Consider the following 24,143-nt stretch of genomic DNA (forward strand, 5'->3'; position numbering starts at 1 on the left):
ATAAATAAATAAATAATGATGTTTGCTTTCTGACTGAATGAAACCTGTTAAAGGTGAAGGGTATAATCACCAGGTTACAAAGATAAGCATGTTTTCTTTAAAATATAGTATTAAATATATTAAATATAGTCAAGTCTAAATCAGATATACCAAAAATGTGAATTAATAAAATAAATAAACAACAAAAAATGATTTCCTTAATCTTTTTTTTTTTTGCCTTATTTTCCAATATGAATATTCTTAAATTAAATGGATCAAATTGTAGCGAATCTAAGTTTATTTAAGAAGCAAAATGACGTAAGATATCAGTCTTGTTTTCTTAAAAATGTGAGGTCAGAAAAATAATCATGCTTTGCACCTTAAATTAGGTTTTGCATTTCTTTTTTTTTTCGTCTCAAGTAATAGTATTTTGAGTTAAGAATGTTCACACTGGATATACACTTGTACTGTAAAACAAGACAAAAATGCTATGTAAGAAAATAATTTTTGCAATGCATTACCCACTTCACCTTTAACACATCATAATATCATTTCTGTTCAGTTTTTGCATGCTAACATGTCTGTAACCAGTGGGAAACCCTGATACCCGCTGCTCTCCATCTGCATGTTATACAGTGTTTTCTCCAGCACGATGTTGTTTGGCTCTCAGAATCCGGGGCTGTCGTAGCTGCTTTGTCTGTAGTAGCTGTGTGCGGGACTGCGGCTGCGGCTGCGGCTGCGGCTGGAGCTGCTGTGACTGCTGTAGCTGTAGATGCTACGGCTGCGACTGCGACTGGAGCTGCTGTAGCTGCTGGCCGAGCTGGAAGAGGACGGGCTCGGCCGGTAGTACGGGATGGGACGCTTTCGTGCGCTGCCGAAAAGATGGCAGAGGGAGATCATATAATACAGACACATAATAGCAGAAAATAAAAAATTCATAAGCACTTTAATACCACTTTGACCACTCCACAGCATCAAATGTGTGCTGTGCCATCATGTTGTTTAAAAATTAACATAGTTATTACTTCATAACAAACTCGTGTTTGAGCTAGTAACTGTGGACACTTTGGTAAATGTACAAAACAATGTTTTACATTGTAGCTAGTTTCTTGATGGTCAGAGGAGGTCTACTAGCTCTAACTAAGATGATTAAGCAATCAGTTTAATACACAATCAGTGAAAAAAAAAATAAAACTTATTAAATAAAACTTATTAAGACTTATTCACTTATTGTAATAAAAAAGTATGTATTTTAATCCGAATTACATTTTGTACAATGTTTTTTAGTTAACATGCCTATTTATTTAATTCATTCTTTTATTTACTCATTTTAATCAAATTTGTATTTTTTAATCACGATTTTATTATTTATATACATTTTGTACACTTTGTACAATTTAATCATTTACATCCTCGAATTTTCAATTAAAAATTTTAATCTAATTTTCTATGTAAATAAATACATTTATCAAATACATATCTTTATTTTTACATTTAACATACTGTTTTTTTAATTAAAATGGACTTATTTTTGTTTATTTTGACGTTTTATTTTAATTCTATATTTAGTTTTACAATATTATTTTTAATTATTTACAATTCTGTTTATTTGTATTTTTTATTTTAATCCGATTTTTATCTTTTTTATTTTTTTTTATTTATTTTTTTTAATTTTTACATTATTCTTCCTAAGATGTTTCCCAGGCCCTAGTATGAAAGCCCCTGATCTGCACCAGTTTAGGACCTCATCAGACCAGCTAGAAACCATAGAGAACCAGTGACCATCAACAGCAGGTTTCTAGCCTTAACATGTTCCAACAAAACACTGTTGTGGTCAAAGCGGTGGAAGTGCTGCTGTGCTGCAGAGATGATTAGTTTCTGTAAGAGAAGGTTGAGCTTTGGTTAGTGAGTGTTAAGACAGAGCACCATCATCATCATCATCATGTAAACAGACTGTAAATACACACATGGGCTCTGTCTTCAAAGAGAAACATCAGTTCTTATAGCAGGTTAGACACACACTCTCACTCTGTAGCTGTTAGCTGGATCTGTGTTCATGTATTCATGTGAGGTTAGCAGCTAAACTCAGTGTTTTTAGACTTCATAGATTGCTCTCTAGGTTATTAACACACTTAAGAACACTTTTACCACATTATGCTTTAATAATCTTCCTTCAAATAATCTTTGTAGAAGTACACTTGCTAAAACACGTGTAAAGTACTTGATTATAATTTTAACTGTAGTGTGTTATTTGACATAACATTTAAAGTTAAAATATTTTATATGTACTAAATTGCAAGTTTATCATTACGATTGTGTAATTTATAAATATATTTAACTACAAGTTTCAATAGAAATGTTAATGAAGTATATTTCAGTTCACCCAAAATTATTTTTTTGCAAAATATTTAGTTACATAACATTGTTTTATAGTCATTACTGTAATGTTGTGTTATATGTATTGTTTATTTGTTTATTTACTTATTTTAATCATATTTTATTTATTTTAATTATTCCTTTTTGCAACATCTTATATAATAATATCTTATATATTTGTATAATATAATGTAGAAATATATTTAAATATTAAATAACATATTTATTATAATATATGTAATATTTATGATATTGAAGGAATTATATTATAATATATATTTTTATTTTATTATCTAAATCTTAAAATTTATTTTCATTGGATTTTAAAAATTTTTAATCTTATTTTCATAATATGATACATATTTCTTTTTATTATATTATCACTTTTATAATTAAGTGTTTACAATTAAGTAAAACCGAAAAATTACATTCGGTTCATACTTTAGAATATTCTTTTAAAAATATATTCTTTTCATAATAATAATTTTTTGAAGTATCCTGAAGCGTCTTCTTTTTCACAACAGCCAGAATGCATTTCTACAAGCTCAGGAAGCGGATTATGATTTTTTTTTATTTTTTATAAAATAACACTGAAAAATTGATAATGTAGTTCAATTAAACAATTATATACATTGTTAGACTGAAACCAAATTAACATCAAAACCTGTAAGTCAGCTGTAAATTCATTCTTCTGTATGATGCAAGTGAGTTTCTAGACAGTGAAGTATATTTTCAGTCAATATTAAACTCTGAAAGCCGTATTGGATGGATGTTTTCACTGAGCTCATCGCAGTGCATTCTGGCTCTCAGTGTCTATCTCTGTGAACTGTGGGGGATCGTTAGTGTTAATCTGTGAAGAGAACTCGTTTAGTGGTGAGAATGACAAAAGCAGAGAGAAGGGAGTGAGACAGAAGCTAATCAGACACAGATAAAGTTGTACTCTTGAGACGCTGAGAGCTGCTTCAGGAGGAAACCAGGGGCTCCTGATGCATGGCAACAGTTGCCATGGTAGCATCGTTCTGTTGTGAGGTCATCGAGGAAACCTTCATACAGGACAGAGTAAGTTCAAATCCTGACCAATCAGAGCAGAGGGAAATCATTTGAAGCTGAGTGCAGAAAATCATCTTATAATATTCAGTCCATACTGAAAACCTGAAAATTTTGATTTAAGCAAAGTGAGTACTAAACAACAACAAGTTCTTATGCTGATTGGGTTTTGCATTAGGAAAATCTAAATCAGACTTTTGCACTATAAGTAAGTGCCAGTTGTTTTTTGCTGTAGTGTTAAAATGAGTTGCTGCAGAAATTCTGCAGTACACAGACTGGCCTGTAGGTGTCAGTGTTTCTTTCATTTGCCTGGTCAATGTCAGTGCTGTTACTGTTAACTAAAAAAAAAAAAATTAACTATCTATATGTTTTTCAGTAATTGAAATAAAGTTGATATAAATAAAAAAAGGCCAAAAACTTAAAATAAAATAAAAAACTTAAAACTAAAAATTTGAAATGTTATACCAAAATAAACTAATGTGGCAACTAAAAATACAAAAATGACTAAAACTGAAATAAATAGAATTTTTTTTAAGAAACCAATAAAAATAAAAAATGTACATAATGAAATAAATAAAAATTAAACTAAAATTAAAATGAAAATATAAAAATATATGTACAGTCGGAATATAAATAAACACTAATGCAACACTGATCTGATGCAACATTTAATTAACATTTATAATAAAATGCATCATATTATTAATTATAACAAAAACTGATGTTTAACTGATGAATGTTAACTATAGAAAAATATTTAAAAACGTAACTAGAATGACTCAAACTAAATAAACTAATAAATACAAATTATATATATATACATATATATATATATATATATATATATATAATATAAAATAAATATAGAAGAAATTCACACACTAACAACTGTCCTGCTGTGATGCCCCCCCCCCCCCAAAAAAAACTTACAGGGAAACCATAAATCCATTTCATGTTCTGAACTCTTCTGATCTGCTGCAGTAATATGTCATATTTGCTTGAAATATGCTTGAAAAAAGAAACGTTTGCCTCTAGATCTCTGAGATCTGTCAGCAGAAGCACGCCTAAAACGACCATGCATTCCCAAACAAAACCCTTACTGCACTTTAAACACTCAGTGTGAGAGGTCTTTACCTGGTGATCCTGCGAGCTTCCATGAAGCTGGGCGAGTCTCTCCGTCTCTTGCGAATGGGAGAATAGCTGCGCGAGCGGCGGCGAGATCGTTCTTCGTCCGAGTGATGAGGACTGTTTCTCTCTCTGCAGACAGACAGACACAAAGCATGCTGGGATTGAGAGGATTTGAGGATGGCAGGAGATTTATTTGACAGAGACTGCAGGAAGATCTGACTTTCACGTCTTTTAGGGACTTTTCAAGGATTGTTTTGTTCTTGTTTTAAGCAGAAAATGTATTGAGGTTTATGGCAGTGTAACTTAGCTCATTGCCACATTTTTTTCTTATTTCGTACAAAAACCTTTAATTTTCAACATTTCTGTTTTCTAAAAAAATTTATCAAAATTAAGTGAGTTAATGTAGAAAACAAGAAAAAAACATCTGCCACTGAGATCAAAAATAAAAATAAAATTATTTCAAAGAGAATTCGCTTTTTCTGATCTCTTCGGCAGATATTTTTTCTTATTTTTACATTTTTATTTTCCAAAAAAAAAAAACAACAACAACAACATCAAAATTAAGCATTTTTATGTGTAAAATAAGAAAAATAAATATGCCATCACTGTCAGAAAAAAACGTAATTCAAAGGAAAAACAAGATTGACGAGAAAATTATTTCTCATGTTTAATCTCTTTTTCTTTCTTTCAGAAAACAAGACTTAATGTCTCATGTCATTTCACTTATAAAGTATGTATCCTAATTTGAGAATGTAATGGATATTTGTAATGGAAAAAACAACTAATTTGCTAAATCACACTTTTTCCATGAATACTACTGAGTTTCTGTTCTAAAAACAGTGAATCTTTGTGAGTGTACCTGGAGTTGTTCTGTCGGACGTGTGGTGACTTGTTCTTGCTGGATCCGTGTTCTCTAGAGTGAGCTGGAGACGATGACCTCCCGCTGCTCCAGGAGCTGCTCCTCTGCCGGGTCGTCCCGTGACTCTTGCTCTTCTTCTTCTTGGACGTGTGTTTGTGGTGAGCCGGTGACACAGAGGAGCTCCGGTGACGCTTCTGAGCGCGTCCGCGATGGTGTCGCTTAGACGAATGAGATCCTCTCGTTCTGTGTGAGAATACAGTGATAGACTTGAGAAATGCTTGCTTTTCATCATCAAGAGACTTAAAAGAGATCTCAGGTTGGTTTATTTAGGGATCTGCTGTAGATGTTTCTCTAAACATGCTCAGTTTGACAGTACAGAGTTATGAAATGAATGTGAAGCATTTTCTCTGGCTTTTGATAGCACATTTTGTTTGTTATATATTTGAGTAAATCTTTGCACAGCTATATTCAAGCTCAAGCTGCATGTGACCCTAGATGTGGAAAATCACCACATTTTTCATTATGATCTGGGACACTTTCTGATATGGAAATATATTGGACATGCATCTAATTTGTCTAACTTCAGTGTAAACAGAATTGAAGCTAACTTAACATCTGTCACTGCTTGCTTAATTTACCCTTTGCATCCATCATAAAATAATTAATAACTGTATTTTACGCAGTATTACACAGATAGGTGCAAAAACACATTTTACAATATATTTTGTGTAATTACTCCAGTCTTGAGTGTCACATGATCTTCAGAAATCATGAAAATATGCTGATATTATTGGTGATTGGGGTTGCAAAAAGCTAGTAAATTGCCAGTAAATTGCAGAAAAATTCCAGTAATTTTGGAAACTTTTTTTTAAATCTTCCAGGAATTTTTGGAAAGTTTCCAGAAATTTACCGGAGATATTCCACCCCTTTGCAACCCTACTGGTGATCAATTGATAATAATGTGTCATGATTCTGCCTTCTTGTCTCTGATTTTTCCTGGTCTTGAGGCAGGATCATGACAGGCCCATGTTTTATGTGCAAGCACATGGCCATTTGTTTGGGCCATGTGCTTGCGTTGTCTTGTCACGTTACCCCGCCCCCTTGTCATCATCTTGTAATCATTAGATTGTTGCCTTCACCTGTGTCACCTGTTCCTGATTACTTTGCTCCTCATTTAATCCCCTCATGTTCTCTGTCCTGTGTCGGTACATTGTCTAACATTGAGCTGTCCGTGAGTAAGTCTGTTGAAAGTCTTGTCTAAATAGTAGTTTGTTCCTGTTACTGTTGTAGTCTAGTTTGTCAAGTGTTAGTCTAGTTTAGTCATCCTTCGTCTGTCTAGCCCTTGTTTTGCCCCCTCGTGGGTTTTGTTTTTCCTGTTATTTGTTCAATAAACTGTGGTGCTGTGACAACTGTCTGCAATTGGGTTCATCTCCTGCATCATCATAACAGAATGTACCGACCAAGAAAGAACCCAGCAGACAGTATGTCCTCATTGGTTGAGCACAACTCTGACGACCTTGCACAATGGTGGCAGAGGGCTATTGACGATGCAAAGAATGGCAAGCTGCCAATTCCTCCCCAGGGAGAGTGGCCCCTGAGAGAGTACGCTCGGGTCGCGAACGAGAGGAGGCTGTTCCTACCTGAGATCCTCCTCAACCGCTACCTCATAGCGGGTCTCAACGCTCCTCCACCCCTGGCAGAACGGGAGAAGCTGGTCTGCTGCTCGTTTGGTGACATGGTGGATTGTTTGTCGCAGAGGGAGTCGTGGGGTTCCACCTTGTCGTCACCATCACCCAAGCTGTCAGTGATCCCGGAGGGTCGTGTCCTGGCTGTGGTTACCCTGGGGAATCAAGCTGGCTCCACTTCCACCCCTGAGGCTTCAGTCGTCCCCGAAAGTCTCCGTGGTAAACGAGGGAGACGGGTGTCTTGGGATTCTTCATCGGAGTCCTCCGCGACTGAATCAGCCCTGTCAGAGACTGTCCTCCATGCCCCAGTCACAGCTCCTGTTAAAATTCCCCAACAAGTCACAAGTCCGTCCATGGCATCTGCAACGCGACCTAGGAGAAAGAAGAGGAGAAAGGGAGCCTCTCGTTCTTCATCTCAGCCTGTTCCAGAGCCCGCTACTGCAAGCGCTGTTCCCGAGCCAGCCGCTGTAAGCGCTGATCCCGAGCCAGCTGCAGAGGGAACTGTGTCAAAGTCAGCAGCCGTGAGCGCTGAGGAGAGAGCCGCAGCCGACACTGCAGCAGAAGCAGTGTTGCAGTCTGTCTCGGCTCGTCAGGAGATGCCTGTAGCCATTGCTGCCAGGACCCTGTCCGATTATTTGTCTCATCTTGTCAAGATCCTTGAGGTCCCCGCCAGCCCTGTTTTGTCCCCAGACCCAGTTCCCAGAGATCCCGAGCCAGCCGCAGTGAGCGCTGATCCCGAGCCAGCAGCTGTAAGCGCTGATCCCGAGCCAGCCGCGGCGAGCGCTATACCCGAGCCAGTTTCTGTCTACTCCGATGTTGTCTTGTGTCCAGAAGATGTTGTCATGTGTCCCCTGCTGTTCCCCCGGTCTGGCTTCCTGTTTCTTTGCCCTCTGTACCCCTGTGCATTTCCCCGGACGCTCCTGTCACCACTTCACCCCGAACTGTTTTCCCTAAGACTGTCCCTTGTGTGTCCCCATCCAAGCCTGCCCGGAGTCCTTGTTCCCAGCCCTCATCCGGAAGACCCAAGACTTCAGTCCCACCCACCCACCCTGGACATTCCCCCATGAACTTTGTTGTTCCTCCACCCCCCCTCCCGTGTTTGTTATTTTTATGTTTTCATCCCAACCCGGTTGTCGTGTTTTCGAGTCTGCCTTTGTTAGTTTTTGTCATGTTTTGTTGGTTTGTGTCCTGGTCTCAGTCTGTCATGTCACATGTTTAGTGTTCCCTTAGGGAGCGTCTGGAAGCCGCTCCTTAGGGGAGGGGTTCTGTTATGATTCTGCCTTCTTGTCTCTGATTTTTCCTGGTCTTGAGGCAGGATCATGACAGGCCCATGTTTTATGTGCAAGCACATGGCCATTTGTTTGGGCCATGTGCTTGCGTTGTCTTGTCACGTTACCCCGCCCCCTTGTCATCATCTTGTAATCATTAGATTGTTGCCTTCACCTGTGTCACCTGTTCCTGATTACTTTGCTCCTCATTTAATCCCCTCATGTTCTCTGTCCTGTGTTGGTACATTGAGCTGTCCATGAGTAAGTCTGTTGAAAGTCTTGTCTAAATAGTAGTTTGTTCCTGTTACTGTTGTAGTCTAGTTTGTCGAGTGTTAGTCTAGTTTAGTCCTTCTTCGTCTGTCTAGCCCTTGTTTTGCCCCCTCGTGGGTTTTGTTTTTCCTGTTATTTGTTCAATAAACTGTGGTGCTGTGACAACTGTCTGCAATTGGGTTCATCTCCTGCATCATCATAACAATAATGGTTCTTATTATTCTCAATAATATTCTTTTCTAAATTCTTAAAAAAAAAATACTTACCCCAAACTTTTGAATGATGGTTTATATCAGTTTCTCAATCTCAAATCAACATATTATTCTGATATTTGAAGATCATTTGACAATGAAGACTGGAGTAATGATGATGAACAGCTTTACATCACAGGAATAAATTACATTTTACAATATATTCACATAAAAACAGTTGATTTAAATTTGTAAAATATTTAGTTAGGATTAGGTCAAAATCCTTAGGATTAGCCTTGGTCAGCAGAAGAGATGTCTTTAATAAAATAAAGAAAAAATAATTATACCTATATAACCAGTAATGTACAAAGCCCCGCACATGACATGCAGAAAAAAAAAATTGTAGGCTAAATCGTGCGCACTATTTACTAATATGTTCCCTCAATGTACTAAAACGTGCACATGATTACTATTTCGTTCACTCGATTTATAAATAGTGCGCACGATTTAGTAAATCGAGGGAACGCAATAGTAATCATGTGCACGTTTTAGTACATTGAGGGAATGAACTAGTAAATCGTGCGCACAATTTATTTATTTTTTCTTGCATGTCATGTGCGGGGCTCTGGAGTAATGCACACATCTTCATAAACGATAAATGTGAATGTTCTTACTTCTTCTGATTCTTGGTCTTAGTGTGCGGCTCAGTGTCGCTGCTGTGCGCCGGCGAGTGCGATGTCTTCTCTCGAACCCTTGGCCTCCCGCTGCGTCTTCCCGACGACTCTGAAAGAGGTTTGCCCATCGCCGGCCTGTCGTCTGCACAGCTGTCCTCTCCAGCCTGCACCGCTGGTCCTCCGGGGCTCTTGGGACGGTCGGCGTGGTGTTTAGTACCTCTTAGATGAGGAGACGCATGCGCCTGCGCGCTCGAGGGTGACGGAGCCAGAGATCGAAGCTCCTGTAGATGAATTATAACCAACAAACCAAAGGGAAAAAACAAAAAACAAAACAAACAAAAAAAAACAGAAAGAGAACAGTGAAATTAGAGTCTTTTTCTTCCTGGGTGGAAGAGCGTTATCGTGTACTTGACAAAAAAATATCTAAAAGAAAGTGCTAGGATTGTTCTCTGGCTTATAGACAGTCCTCTATTGTGCAGCGCATGCAATACTCGGCATGCAAAACCATAATGATTTGAAAAGAATAGTCCGAAAGAAAATCAAAACAAAAAAGGGAAAGAGGGAAAATATGCGAAACTCTGAAAGAAAAACGTTTAGAGAGAATATAAAGAGCAACAGAGACTGGAGAATATACAGTAGAAGAGAAAGAGGACTTTTTCAATTTCAGATAGAGCTACAAACAGAAAAAGGTGAAAAATAAAACTAGAAAATAAAAAAAACAACTTGACGGAACATCACAGAAATGGAAGGAACAAAATAAAGAGTCACAAGAATAGATTCAATCGAATTAGCAAACAATTGGTCCTCTACTCAATAGAACTTGCTTGTAGATTTGTTTTGTCCTGCAGACAATTGCTGAGATGTGAACAGCGACCCATTTCCTGTTTTAATAGCTTTTTTAAAAGGTTATTCTGTTTTTCAACTCCCTTTTGGTTAACATCCACTTACCAATAAAGTGGTATTCCCTCCTTTAGTAGGTAAGGTATGAAGAGAAGGGAAAAGTGGGGCAACATAAGTGCATCATTAGATTCACAAAATGCAAGAGAAAAAGACACAACACCCTTCCCTGGATAGTGAGTATGAAACAATGCATGAAAATCAAACCAAAGAGAGAAAAAGACACAAAAGAAATCAAATTCAAATGGATCTCACAGTGTGTGGGCTGGAACACGAACAGTTTGAGTGCATTTTAACAGCGATTCACCCTTCGGTGCGGTTTTAAAGCTTCAAGAGTAACTGTAATGTGCTACGAATGGATGCTCTCATTTCAACCGTTTCTGAGTAAAAACCTTTAACTGAATGTGCAATATGAGTTATCCATCAGTTGAATTAAAGACCCCATGAAATGGCTCAACAAGCACTTGTTTGTTTTCTGTTCATACATTTATTGTTGAGTCAGAAAGCTGCAGTAGCACATACAATACTGGGAATACTTTAATACCCCAAACCTATCAAGGACGTGTTTGTGTCATAATGTACCCCATAACCAAAGGAAAAGGAAAACAAATCGTATTTTGCAGAAAGTCAGTGAAGCCTGTTTAAGTGAATATCTTACTTTCTTTAATGCTAAAATTGTATTTACATAAAATATTTTTATTGAGAAAATAAGCATTCTGTACCTCAAACTTCCTTTACTGTAATCCAAAATGGATAGATTAATAAAAATAAAACATTACATATGCAGAATGGTATTAATCAATTATTTTAATTTTATAAATAAATAGATTTAGTAATATAATTATAATAATATTTATTAACCATTATTATCATTATTTTACAATTTATATTTACATGCAAAATAATTTTACACATTATACATAATAATCCCCTATGGTGCACAGGAGTCAGGATAGTGAGACCCTGTCTGTAAAAGGGATACCAGGGTCCTCTCCTGGACCCAGGCCTGGGAGAGAAGCTCGCAGGTGGGGGCTTGGTGGCTGGGCTCATGGAGCCATCTTCTTGTGGGCTCACCATCGTAGGGGACCAGTGCAATGTACTATGGGCAGCAGGCAGGGGGGGCTCTAAAGACTTTTGGTACATGGAATGTGAGCTCTCTGATGGGAAAGGAGCCAGAAGTAGTGCATGGGAATGATCACAAGTCCCAAACTCAGCACCACGAGAGGGTTGCTTTAATGCGACTTTGTGATGTGTGTGTTGGGGGGGGGGGTCTTTCTTACTGTGTCCTGTGTTTATGCACCGAAGTACAGTTCAGAGTATCCAGCCTTCTTGGAGGTCTTGAGCCTTGGAGGTCTTAAGGGGAAGTCATGGCCTAGTGGTTAGAGAGTGGTTAGAGAGTTTGACTCCTAACCCTAAGGTTGTGAGTTCAAGTCTTTGGCCGGCAATACCACAACTTAGGTGCCCTTGAGCAAGACAGTGAACCCCACTGCTCCAGGTGTGTGTTCACGGTATGTGTGTGTTCACTGCTGTGTGTGTGCACTTTGGATGGGTTAAATGCAGAGCACGAATTCTGAGTATGGGTCACCATAGTTGGCTGTATGTCACGTCCCTTTAATGATCATGTTGGGGTTGATGAAGAAACCAGGAGGGGGAGATTGGGAAGAACAGCTTGCCTGATCTGAACCTGTGTGGTGTTTTGTTATTCGACTTCTGTGCTCAGAATGGAACAAACACCATGTTCAAACATAAGATGGTTCAAAAGTGTACTTGGTAATAGACCACCTGGAGCTAAAGGTTTTGATCACCTATGTTAGTTGTATCATTTTCTGGACACTCTAGTGAAGAGAGTGGCAGGCTGTCAACTGATAACCACCTGGTGGTGAGTTGGATAAAATAGCAGGGGATGCTGCCGGACAGATGTGGTAAAACCCAAACAAATAGTGAGGGTTAACAGGAAACATCTGACAGAGGATCCTGTCTGGAAGTTTTTCTACTCCCCATGTCCGGAGAAGATTTCCCTTGCTCCCGGGGACAGCTGGAGACATGGACTCCGAGTAGGCCCTATTCAAAGCCTCCAATGCGGAAATGGCTGCTGTGAGCTGTGGCTGGAATGCTGTTGATGTCTGTTGTGGCGGCAAACCCAAGAACGCACTGGTGGACATGTGGTGAGGGAGGTCTTCGGGCAGAAGAAGGAGGCCTTTCAGGTCTGGTTGACTTATGAGTCTCCCGATTCTGCTGTCAGGTAGAGGGACTGAAGCCACAGTGATCAGGAAAACAAAGACTCAGGGTGTGGGAGGAGGAGTGGCAAAGTGCCAGGGGTGGATGAGCTTCATGGGCATGGGAGTTGGTTTATCCATTCTACATGTGTTTTGTATATTTAAAGAAGGCTTATGACTTTGTTCCCCGGGTTTGCTTATTCTGTATGGGGGTGGTCCTGGAGTATGAAGTGCAGGAATTAATCCTGGTTCATGCATACTAACAGCTTGTAACCAGTGAATGCTGGACTCTACCAGGGCTGTTCCCTGTCACCAATCCTGTTTTTTTTTTAATTCATGAACAGAATCTTAGGGTGGAGCAGGGGGATGGAGTGTGTCCAGATAGGGGATCTAAGGCTGATGATGCACACAGCAATTCTTTGAGCAATGTTGTCAGGTATCTTTGGGCAATTTTGCTGTCAACAGGCAAACAGGTCAGACACAGTGCCCACAACTGATCTAAAATATCCAGATAGAAATTTGTTATCCATTCTCAATGGGAAAGTGACCAAGCAACATGGATCATAAAAAGCAAAATTGCTCAAAATGTTGCCCTGTGTATCATCAGCATTACGGTGGCATCACTGCTTTTCGCAAATGATGTCATCCTGATGGCTTCATTAGGTTGTGACTTTCAGCGCTTACTTTGGAGGAATGAAGCTGTAGGAATGAGGGTCAGCACCTCCAAATCTTAGGCTATGCTTCTCAGCCAGAAGATGGTGGATTGCCCACTCGAGTTTGGGAGTGAGTTCCCTAAATTCAAGGATGAGTTTAAAGTACCTTGGTGTCTTGTTCATGAGTGAGGATAAGTTGGAGCATGACAGGAGAAGCAGTGATGCAGTGATTTTACCGGCCCATCGTGATGAAGAGAGAGCTAAGCCTCAAGGCGAAGCTTACGATTTACCAGGCGATCTATGTTCCAACCCTCACCTCTGGTCATGACCTTTGGGTAATGACCAAAAGAATGAGATTGTGGGAACAAGTGGCTGAAATGAATGAAGGGCTAACTCTGAGGGGACAGGGTGTAAAGCTTGGACATCCGCGAGAAACTTGGAATAGAACTACTGCTCATCCATGTTGAAAAGAGCCAGTTGACATGGTTTGGGCATCTGGTAAGGATGCCTTCTGGACACCTTCTGGTTGAGGTGTTCCTGCATGTCCATCTGGGAAGAGACCCCAGGGTAAACACAGGGATTATATCTTTCGGCAGGCCTGGAAACCCCTCTGGATTCCCCGGGATGAGCTAGAGGAACTGGGCAGGGAAAAGGACATATGGGTGTCTTTACTCAGCCTCGAAAAATGATGGATTGATGGATGGATGTAATGTAAAAATTTCAAAAAGTGTTGAAAATACATAATATATATAAAATATATAATTTATATATACATACATAAACACATATTTATTTATTTTTCCTTTTGATTTTGAGGTCACATTCAATTTAATGTTACCTGATGGTTGTGTAATTTACTCGCAATATCCGAGTGAAAGTTGTTTCCAGAGGTGGAAAGCAAACGAATTACATTTACTCGCGTTACTGTAATTGAGTAGCTTTTTTGTGTACTAATACTTTTTAAAGTAATTTTTTAAATCTGTAATTTTACTTTTACTTAAGTATATTTTGTTTAAAGTATTGTACTTCGCTACATTTTAAAACACATTAATTACTGAGTAAAAAAAAAAAAAAAAAAATCGCTCCCTGGAAATTACGTCAGTAAATAATGGGCAGGAGGGCAAACTGGCGCTAAAATCACAAGAAAGATGCAGACGGTCAAAACAGGCGTTAGTGGTGCAGACACCGCTGAAAACGAAACCCCGTCATATTCTGAAGTTGAACTCAAAGGAAATGAAGTGAACCCCTGGCCATATGTATGCTCTATTATGCAGTGTAAGCTGTACTTGCTTAGGAAGACCAAACTAGCAGCTTATAAAATCTCGACAAGACATCAACCCTTCGCAAGAATGTAGAGGTAAGCTAAGTAATTGCATCGTTGCATTGGTGGTTAAAATGAAGCTTTGACATTTTAGCAAGAGGTTTTGCACAAATTAGCCAAAAAGACAGTGGTTAGGAGTGTGCTATATATATCGTCTGCGATAATATCATATTTTTTGTTTTAATGATGTGCGCGCGCATTTATAGTGCGTTCTTTCACTGTGTGATCCAGTCTCCTAAAATGCATTTAGAATGATCACAAAATTGAAGATATAGGGGCAGAAAATTCACATATTTATATAATTTCATATATTAAATCAAAATCACACAAAGAATGCCGTCTTTTCCTCCAAAAATCATCATGAATATATACATACATATATATAACAGTTCAGTAAACAAGTTAATTAAGAGACTTGCGTTTTAGACACCATATTGCCTTTTTTAGCTCTATTTCTACAACAGAAAATAATCCAAACACAGCCACCAAAGCACAGTTTTGCGTCTCTGAGCATCGTGACAGTGTTTCGTTCCTGAATGAATCAACCGTTTAAATGATTCGGTTCAATCGCAATGACTCACTTATTAACAGTGACTTGCTGACACATACTGGCCATTTTAATTTCACGTTTAAAGTATCTTTTGACTTTTTTTTTAATAATTAATTTCTTATCATTTCAAATGAGTATTCAACATTTTATGTCTTGTATATCAAAACATTATTCATGCATTTGTAACTGCAGGTTAAATGCATTCATGTCCTGCACTAAACAGTGTAATACATCTAAATGCCACTTCCAATGAATCTTCTGCATTTCCTCTGCATTAAAAGATGAGTTTGTTGATACTGATTTGCCTGGTAACAGCCCAAATGTTTTATTATTCTAAATAACCGATTCCTTTAATTAAAATCAACTAGTTTGAGATTAATAGACCTATCCCAGGGGTGTCAAACTCAGTTCCTGGAGGGCCATAGTCCTGCAGAGTTTAGTTCTAACCCTGCTCCAGCACACATATCATGTAGTTTTCAAATAAACCTAAATGATTAGATTAGCTGGATCAGGTGTGTTTAATTAGGGTTAAATCTAAACTGTGCAGGACTGTGGCCCTCCAGGAACTGAGTTTGACACCCTTGGCCTGTCCCATTTTTGACTCCCTCCCACTGTTAAAATGTAACTAAGTAATTTTTACTATGAGTAAATTTTAAATGAGCTACTTTTTACTTTTACTTGAGTTGATTTTTAGACTGGTACTTTTACTTGTACTTAAGTAAAATTTCATTAATGTAATGGTACTTTTACTTGAGTAGAATATTTTTGTACTCTTTCCACCTCTGGTTGTTTCTACACCAAATTGTTTTCAGTGTATGGATCAGCTCAAATTCACACACGTAAACCAAAAGCCACAAAACTTTAATTTGGATTTCATGGGGTCCTTAAAAAAGGCTTCACAGCTGAGACTGATCATCTTTAGAAGCAGAACTGAAAATTGAGGCTAAAAGATTTCATTGAGCAAAGCAATGTCTATGTGTTAAACTATTCAACCATCTGTTTCTTTTTTATTACCATTGGAAGGCAAGGCTTTCTGATCGACCTCAAACACTAACTTAAGCACAAAAACAAAAAACAAAAAATGTAAAAAATAATAATATATATATTTATATATATATAAAAAAGAAATTAACACAGCTGAACATAAAACCCAGATACGTCAGAAACAGCCTTTGTGTATCCAAAAAATAAAAAGGAGGGAAGTGACCAAATCATATGACATGTACCATTTCACCAAAGACAAAAGGAATGCGGCACAGACAGGAAATGCATTCTACTGAAAAATAATAAGAAAAATTAAATAAAACGCAGACAAGAGATGGACCTGAGGGGAGGGCAGTGTACTGAATACTGAAGCATGAAAGCAAAGGTAGATTTCAGATTGAAACAAAAAGAGAATGAAAATAGAGCAAACAGTTCTAAAAGGAAAACAATGAAAACAACCCGCCAACCTTTGGTTTTCCTCAGTTAAACAAAGAGAAAGACAGAGAGAGACACTGATGTCAAGCTAGGGTGCTTGTCACATTCTCCACGTGCGTAGGCAGAGCGTTACCTACCTTCCGCTTCAATCAGTGACACGTATGCAATATCAACAAAACAAAGGAAGAAAAAGGAAAAACAAAAAGGAGAAAGGAAAATTCTCCGCAGCGAAATGGGAAAAAGACAATGAATTCTTTTAGTATCCAGGCTAAGATAATTGATCCAGACTAAAGGAGACAATTCCAACAAAACGAAGCAAAACAAAACCAAAAAATAGTGGACATACAAAAGGAAAAATCAAAAACCCAAAACAAAATAAATCAGAAATAAGAAACCCCCAAAGCAATCTACATTAATTGCTGTCTTTTTCGCTTGGACACATGTGCAGCCACATCCTATCGTACGTTAAGGAGCGTAAGGGTGCAACAAATTCTCAACAAATCCAATTTGCTAGAAGGAATGTAAATATCAATGGCCATGCATGCACAATGTGGTTTAATGGGAAGAGAGATAGCATGTCGGGACAATGGACAGCACAGATGAACGGGTGAAGGGAGAGGGGTGTTGGGTGGAGGGTGGTCACTTCTAGGATGGACGACTAACATCTCAAAGGGACCCCAGTCACGTTCATTAAGCCGTATCGTTATCGATCGGTCTGTGCAATGAGAATTTAGTGCTCGTTTGTTGGCACTTGCTAAAACTAAAAGTAGATTTTTGCTCTCAGCAATTGTCAAAAGTCCTTCACAAAGGATGCAAAGATGCCACATTCACTTAGGAAGAGAATCCAAATGGCTTGGGTCCCTTTTAGTGTAACAACTTTACTAAATGACCCTAGTTAGTGTAGTTTGCTGTCGGCTAATGTTTACAGAGCGTCTGTTTGTCCCTGTCACACATCTAAACGTAGATTACACCACTCAAATGCTGACAGGAAGGACACAAACCCCTAGTTACACTATAAGAAAAAGTATATTTATACATATTAAGTGCTAGTGAGAAGTGAGCATTAGAAACCATGTCGATGAAAACCATCAGATATCACCAGTGGCACTGAACCAGCTCTTGTCAGTGGAGATTTGTCAGCCTTTACCCAAGAGAGAATTCATGAATCTGTAGCCTGTTGTGACCACAGATATAGACGCTATACATTAACTGGCCCAAAACAGCTTTTTTGCGCATGATTTCGGACAAAGATTTTGTGGAATGATGCAGAATTACTCTCTTATTGGTATTTAGAAGCATTACCAAATTGGCAACCATTCTAATTACCACAATACATCAACATACAGTGGGGCTCAAAAGTTTGGGCACCCCTTGCAGAATCTGTGAAAATGTGAATAATTTTCAAAAAATAAGAGAGATCATACTAAATGCATGTTATTTTTTTATTTAGTACTGTTCTGAATAAGATATTGTACATAAAAGATGTTTGCATTTAGTCCACAAGACAAAAAAAAAAAAGCCTAAATTAATAAAATAACCCCATTCAAAAGTTTGGGAACCCTTGGTTCTTAATACTGGATGATCCACGACAGTCTTTCTGTTTTGTGATGGTTGTGCATGAGTCCCTTGTTTGTTCTAAACAGTTAAACTGAGAACTGTTCTTCAGAAAAATCTTTAGAGCTGGGGGGTGAAAACTTTTGGAATTTAAAGATCAAGGTAAATTATACTTAATTTGTGTTCTGGGAAACATACAAGTATCCTCTGTCTCTTACGAAGGGCAGAACTTAATGGAAAAAAAATTATATTTCAACAAAATAAGAAAAATTGGGCCATCTTCATCGATTCTTAATGCATCTTGTTTCCTTCTGGAGCATCAGTGAATGTATGACCCTTTTTTAATAGTTGTGTTTGAGTGTCTCAATTGTCCTCAGTGTGAAAAGATGTATCTCAAAATCATACAGTCACTGCTGGAAAGGGTTCAAATATGCAAAGATGCTGGAAAACTGAAGAATCTGCAGGACCTTAAAGATTTTTCTGAACAACATTTCTCAGTTAAACTGTTCAGAAACAGACAAGGGACTCATAGATAACCATCAGAAAACAGAAAGACAGTCGTAGATCATCCAGGTAACCACACACAGTATTAAGATCCACTTTTGAATGGGGTTATTTTATTAATTTCAGCATTTTTTTTTAAATCTTTTTCAAGGTGTGTGTTTTGCATCTTTTATGTACAATATCTTACTCAGGACAGTACTAAATGAAAAAATACCATGCATTTAGTATGATCTCTCTTATTATTTTTGAAAATTATTCACATTTTCACAGATTCTGCAAACTTTCGAGCTCCACTGTATCCACCATACTGGAAAGGTCAATATGAATTGCACCACCATATAATTCTGCTTATTGCAGATGGTATAAAATAAAAAATGTATCAAAATGAGTATTGATAAAACACTCTGTACAGCTATTATACAGCTATGACTGCTTAAAGTTTTGAATTAAAGCTATAAGGCCATAAATAAATAAAATGAACATACATAGAAAATGTAAAGAAAAATCATAATGTCCAAACTGGCATTTCTTCATTTACCCAACAATATCAATTTTTTAGTGCCAGAAAAGTTGTTGTATTTTGAAAACAAACAAACAAATAAATAATAAACTTTTATTGATCAACAATTTTTCATCATATAGCTCTAACTGTTTGAAGTTTATAATTAAAGCTATGAGGCTATGAACAATGAACAAAAATATGATGTTTTATGGATGTAATAATAATAATTATTATTATTATTAATACTATTATTTTTAATTTGTATAATTATTATATCGATTAAAAAAATAATGATTAAAACATAATAATTGAATAATATTTTTTAAATAGCTAATATTAATATTTATATACATAATAATAATGTATTTTATTGTAATTATACAATCCTAACCTTAAACACATACCATAAACTGAAGAATACAATAATCTATTTATGAAGGACTACATAATGTTTCAATCCATTGACCTTTCCAAGATGGCGGGGCTAATGACAAATCCAGATCAGTCAAATGCAGCATCCACATATTTCCTATCTGTGATTGTAACATTCAGACTCATTCGTCCTCTCAGCAGAACCAGGAATGACAGCTGATTGGCTAAAAAGGGATTAGCTATGAGAACCATCTCTTGATTAATAGTTCTTCTTCACCTTACATTACAGAAACTGATCAATAATAAGGGACGATCTGATTGCAGGTCACAGATCGTTGGCTCTTAGAACACCTGATACACATCTGGAAAAGAGTGCTATGGTAAAACTGAGCAGAAAATAAGAGCTTCAACTGTATTGACAAGAAAAACTAGTAGACATACCCATTTAATCTACTCGGTCCAGTTCCAAATCATATGAGTGCTTTTTACACAAACAAGACAGAAAAGTTTGGGCATTTATTTGTGGGAAGAGATCATGTGAATTCATAGAGGTCAAGAAATCAACTAAACAGAGGAATGAATTCAGCAAATGAAAAAAGAGAGAAAGAGAGCATGAGAACTTTTGGAAAACTGCATGCAAACCGTCCCAGATACAGAAAGTATGACCAAATATCTGATATATATTTTACAAACACAGGTTTATCTGAATAATTGACATCCTGTGGTCATGTTAGACACTGTGTGATTGTATGAATACATCATTTACATTACATTACATTGTTGTCCTTTTCAGCATAAATACAATTAATGTGGTTTTATTACCAGTGTTGGGGGTAACACATAATCAGATTACTTTTTTCAAGTAACTAGTAAAGTAACGGATTACTTTTTAATGTACAAGAAAATATTCAAAAAGGTAACGCCAGTTACTTTGTTTTTCCATTTATTGACTGACAAGTCTCCTGTCCCCATATTGGGAGAAATCGGAAAATACAGAGGTTGTGTGCGCTGTGTGAACATGATGTAGTTATAGACTAAATGTGTATGTGCATTAATTCATCCCATTTGGAAAAAAAACAAAAAAAAACATTTATTATTTAACAAAGTAAATTAAAAGTGATATGCAAACTCAAAATATGACGCAAACCTGCAATAATTAAATATGTTAAACAACACAAATGTATCTAATCCCATTATATTAACTAATGCCTTTGCTGCTGACCTTTGATGATCCAGTTCAACCATACTAATAAGCAAAAATGACTTTAGATAAACTAACAATTGTGCTTCATTGTTTTTTTTATTGCTGAAGACTGTTGAACCTTCTTCTCCTGTGTTCTACTGTACAGACGTGAATTTACTTTTCCTTCAGCCTGAGGTTTATTCATTACACTTTTTGTTGTGAAAGGGCTTTTACAATTGCTATAAATAGAACTTCTTATATTAAAAACAATCAAGCCCTGCTCACATTTAAAAATTAATGTGAAAGTAACACAAAAGTAACGCAACGCATTACTTTCCATAGAAAGTAACTAAGTAACGTAATTAGTTATTTGTTTAGGGAGTAACGCAACATTGTAAGGCATTACTTGTAAAAGTAACTTTCCCCAACACTGGTTATTACTATATAAATGATGATTGCCGCTATTTATTCCTCACTGTCTTTGAATACACTGCGCTGACATTTTGTGGTATACAATAAAATGTACAAGATAAGAAAAACCTACAAAACAAAAAGTGTTTGTATATGATTTATTCATGAGGTTTAGACTGATATTCAAAATAACAGTAACACTTACAATAAGGTCTCATTTGTTAACATTAGTTGTTTCAGCTAACAATGAGCAACTTATTTTTAATCATCTATTAATCTTTGTTAATGTTGGTTAATAGAAATACAATTAGTTATTGGTTGTTCATGTCAGTTCACAGTATTAAAACTCTCTAGCAACAGTATTCATCTTTCTTTTATTGTTTTGACCAAGAATGATATAGATGAGCTTGTTTCTTAATGGTAACAGATTTGGAGAAATGTAGCATTGTATCAGTGTCTCATCAATGGATGTTCTGCAGTGAATGGGTGCCGACAGAGCGTGAGTTCAAACAGCTAATAAAAACATCACAATAATGCACAAGTAATCCACACCACCCCAGTCCATCAGTTAACATCTGGAGAAAACAAAAGCTGTGTTTTTGTTAGAAACAAATCTATCGTTACAATGTTTTAACTTTTTGATGTAAAGAGACACCACGAGATGGATTATGGACTTGTATTTTAGTCCGTTTTTAAAAACATCCTTAACGATGGATTTGTTTCTTACAAACATGCTTTTGGCTTCTAAAGATGTTGTTTGATGGACTGATGTGAATTACTAATGTGATGTTTTTATCAGCTGTTTGGACTCTTATTCTGATGGCACCCATTTACTTTGTTCATTGTTAGTCCGTGTTAACTTGTTTAGTTAACTAATGTTAACAAATGAAGCAAAGTGTTACCAAAATGTCTATAATTAATCTGGTTGGGGCATTGAATGTCTCTTTCGTAGGATGTTATCCAACACCAGCTGAATAATATTGAATTATTAGCAATAGATGCTTTATGTAAATTTCACTTCCATGAAATCCCACATGCAAAACAATTGGTTGCATTTTAGTTTCCAAAAAACCTTTAAACGGATCCTCAATATTTCCATTCATTCTCTTTCTAGAACTGAAAAAGTCAACATGGCTTGTGCATGAAATAAAGCATGATATTATTACAGAAAGAAAATAATGGAAATATGTCTTGACAAAACAAAAACCCTTCCCAACAAACACATAAATGGCTTGAGAACAGAAAAACTTATGGAATGGAGCCAAAGAGGGAAAAGAGATATAGTCAGCTCACACAGATATGACTGAATCAGTTGGTGTGTGTGTGTGTGTGTGTGTGTGTGTGTGTGTGATTATTAGTGTAAACGGCAGAGAACACATGAAGGTAAAGTAGAGGAGACTACATACATCGTTTCCTTTATTCCCCTCCATGTGATTGGCTCCTGAATCTTTGCCATTGCGTACACGGACGCTGTGGTTCCCATTCTGCCACGTGATTGGTTGGTCAGTGCTGGGGGACGGCGGTGGGCTGTGGCTGGAGTGACTTCCTTCCTGTTTGTGCCTGTCGTTTCTGCACTTTGTACTTGATCTGGTTTGAGAGGTCAGATTGGAAAGGATTGAGTATAATGGCAGCGCACTGCTGAAAATAAATTTTTTTATTCAGTATTTTTGTCTTTTTATTTTTCATTTAAATATCTACACATTCGTAAATGAAGACACTTTTTTTTTAGAAGCAAAATGAAAACATATAAAGTATTATTTGTTGAAAGATTTGTTAAAATTAAGTGGCTTCATGCTTTAAATAATAAAAAATGTATGGAAGCCAGTTTCCACCACTGAATAAAAAAAAGGTAATTGTGACTTTTTATCTTGCAATTTTCTTTTTTTTCTCACAATTCTGACTTTATAACTCACAACTGTGTTTATATCATGCATTCTGAGAAAAAAGTCAGAATTGTGAATTTTTATCTCACAGTCAGAATATATATATGATATAAACTTTCGCGTGATATAAAATTGTGAGTTAAAGTCCAATTTTGAGGGGAGGGAAAGACTGATATGTTCTCAGAATTGTGAATTTATATCTTGCAAATCAGATTTTTTTAGACAGTCAATTTGAAATTGACCAATACAGAATTTTAAAACTGAATTTACAGATGTTGAAGATGCTCTAAAACTTAAAAAAAAAAACACTTATATGGACTGCAGGAGGGGAGACATTATTCTGGAAATCACATTTTAGAAAATCCCTGATATTTATTTTTTTTTTAAGAAGAAATTAATACTTTTATTCAGCATTCACAAATTGATAGAGAAGACATTTATTATGTTACAAAATATATCTATAAAAAAAAAATTTGTTCCGAACTTTCTATTCATCAAAGAATCCTGAAAAATAAAATGAATCATGGTTTCAACAAAAAAAAAAAAAAGGAAAAAGAAGCAGCACTGTTTTCAACACTGATAATAACCAGAAATGTTTTTGAGCAGCAAATCAGCATATTAGAATGATTTCTGAAGGATCACGTGACACTGAAGGCTTTGATTTACTCATTGGAATTAATTACATTTTAAAATATGTTTACAATAGAAAACAGTTATTAAACTTTAATATTATTTCACAATATTATTGTATTTTTTATCAGATAAATGCAGCCTTGAGCTTTGAAATCTTGAAATGTAGTGTAGGTCCACACAATTTAACCATGCCATAGTCAGTGCAGTAAAGTGATAATAAATGACTATGGATCTAAATGTAAGAAGCTTTTCTGTCTATCTGTCATTGTGATTCATTCCCTTTCTGTGATGACAGTGGTGACTAATACCCCATTACCACAGTCTTATTGTAGTAACCAGGGGCGTAGATTACGCGGGGGACGTCCCCCCCCCCACTTTTATCATCACGGAAATTCGTCCCCCGCACTTTTTCGGGCAAATGTGTTCGTATAGAGGTTTTCAAGAGCTGGTGTGAATAAATATAGATTTAAACTCAAAGAGACAGGATAGTTTGCACATGACCTAATATTTTTTCGGACCGAGAAGGCGAGATGAACATAACAGAGCGCTAATCTCTCCTGCAGTGTGT

General features: G+C 36.7%; 1 protein-coding gene across 1 annotated transcript in view; it reads right to left on the reverse strand.

The window, feature by feature from the left end:
• The window catches only part of LOC132140588 (serine/arginine repetitive matrix protein 3-like), a 73,195-nt gene continuing 49,052 nt past the window's right edge, over nt 1-24,143 (reverse strand). Inside the window, exons 10-14 of the mRNA XM_059549401.1 lie at nt 22,466-22,646; nt 9,478-9,758; nt 5,390-5,632; nt 4,537-4,659; nt 1-850 (exon numbers count right to left, since the gene is read on the reverse strand). Of these exons, the coding sequence (XP_059405384.1) occupies nt 646-850; nt 4,537-4,659; nt 5,390-5,632; nt 9,478-9,758; nt 22,466-22,646 (1,033 nt within the window). The 3' untranslated portion in view covers nt 1-645. The remainder of the gene's footprint in view (nt 851-4,536; nt 4,660-5,389; nt 5,633-9,477; nt 9,759-22,465; nt 22,647-24,143) is intronic.

Source organism: Carassius carassius, chromosome 5 (assembly GCF_963082965.1).
Source record: "Carassius carassius chromosome 5, fCarCar2.1, whole genome shotgun sequence".
Taxonomy (NCBI): domain Eukaryota; kingdom Metazoa; phylum Chordata; class Actinopteri; order Cypriniformes; family Cyprinidae; genus Carassius; species Carassius carassius.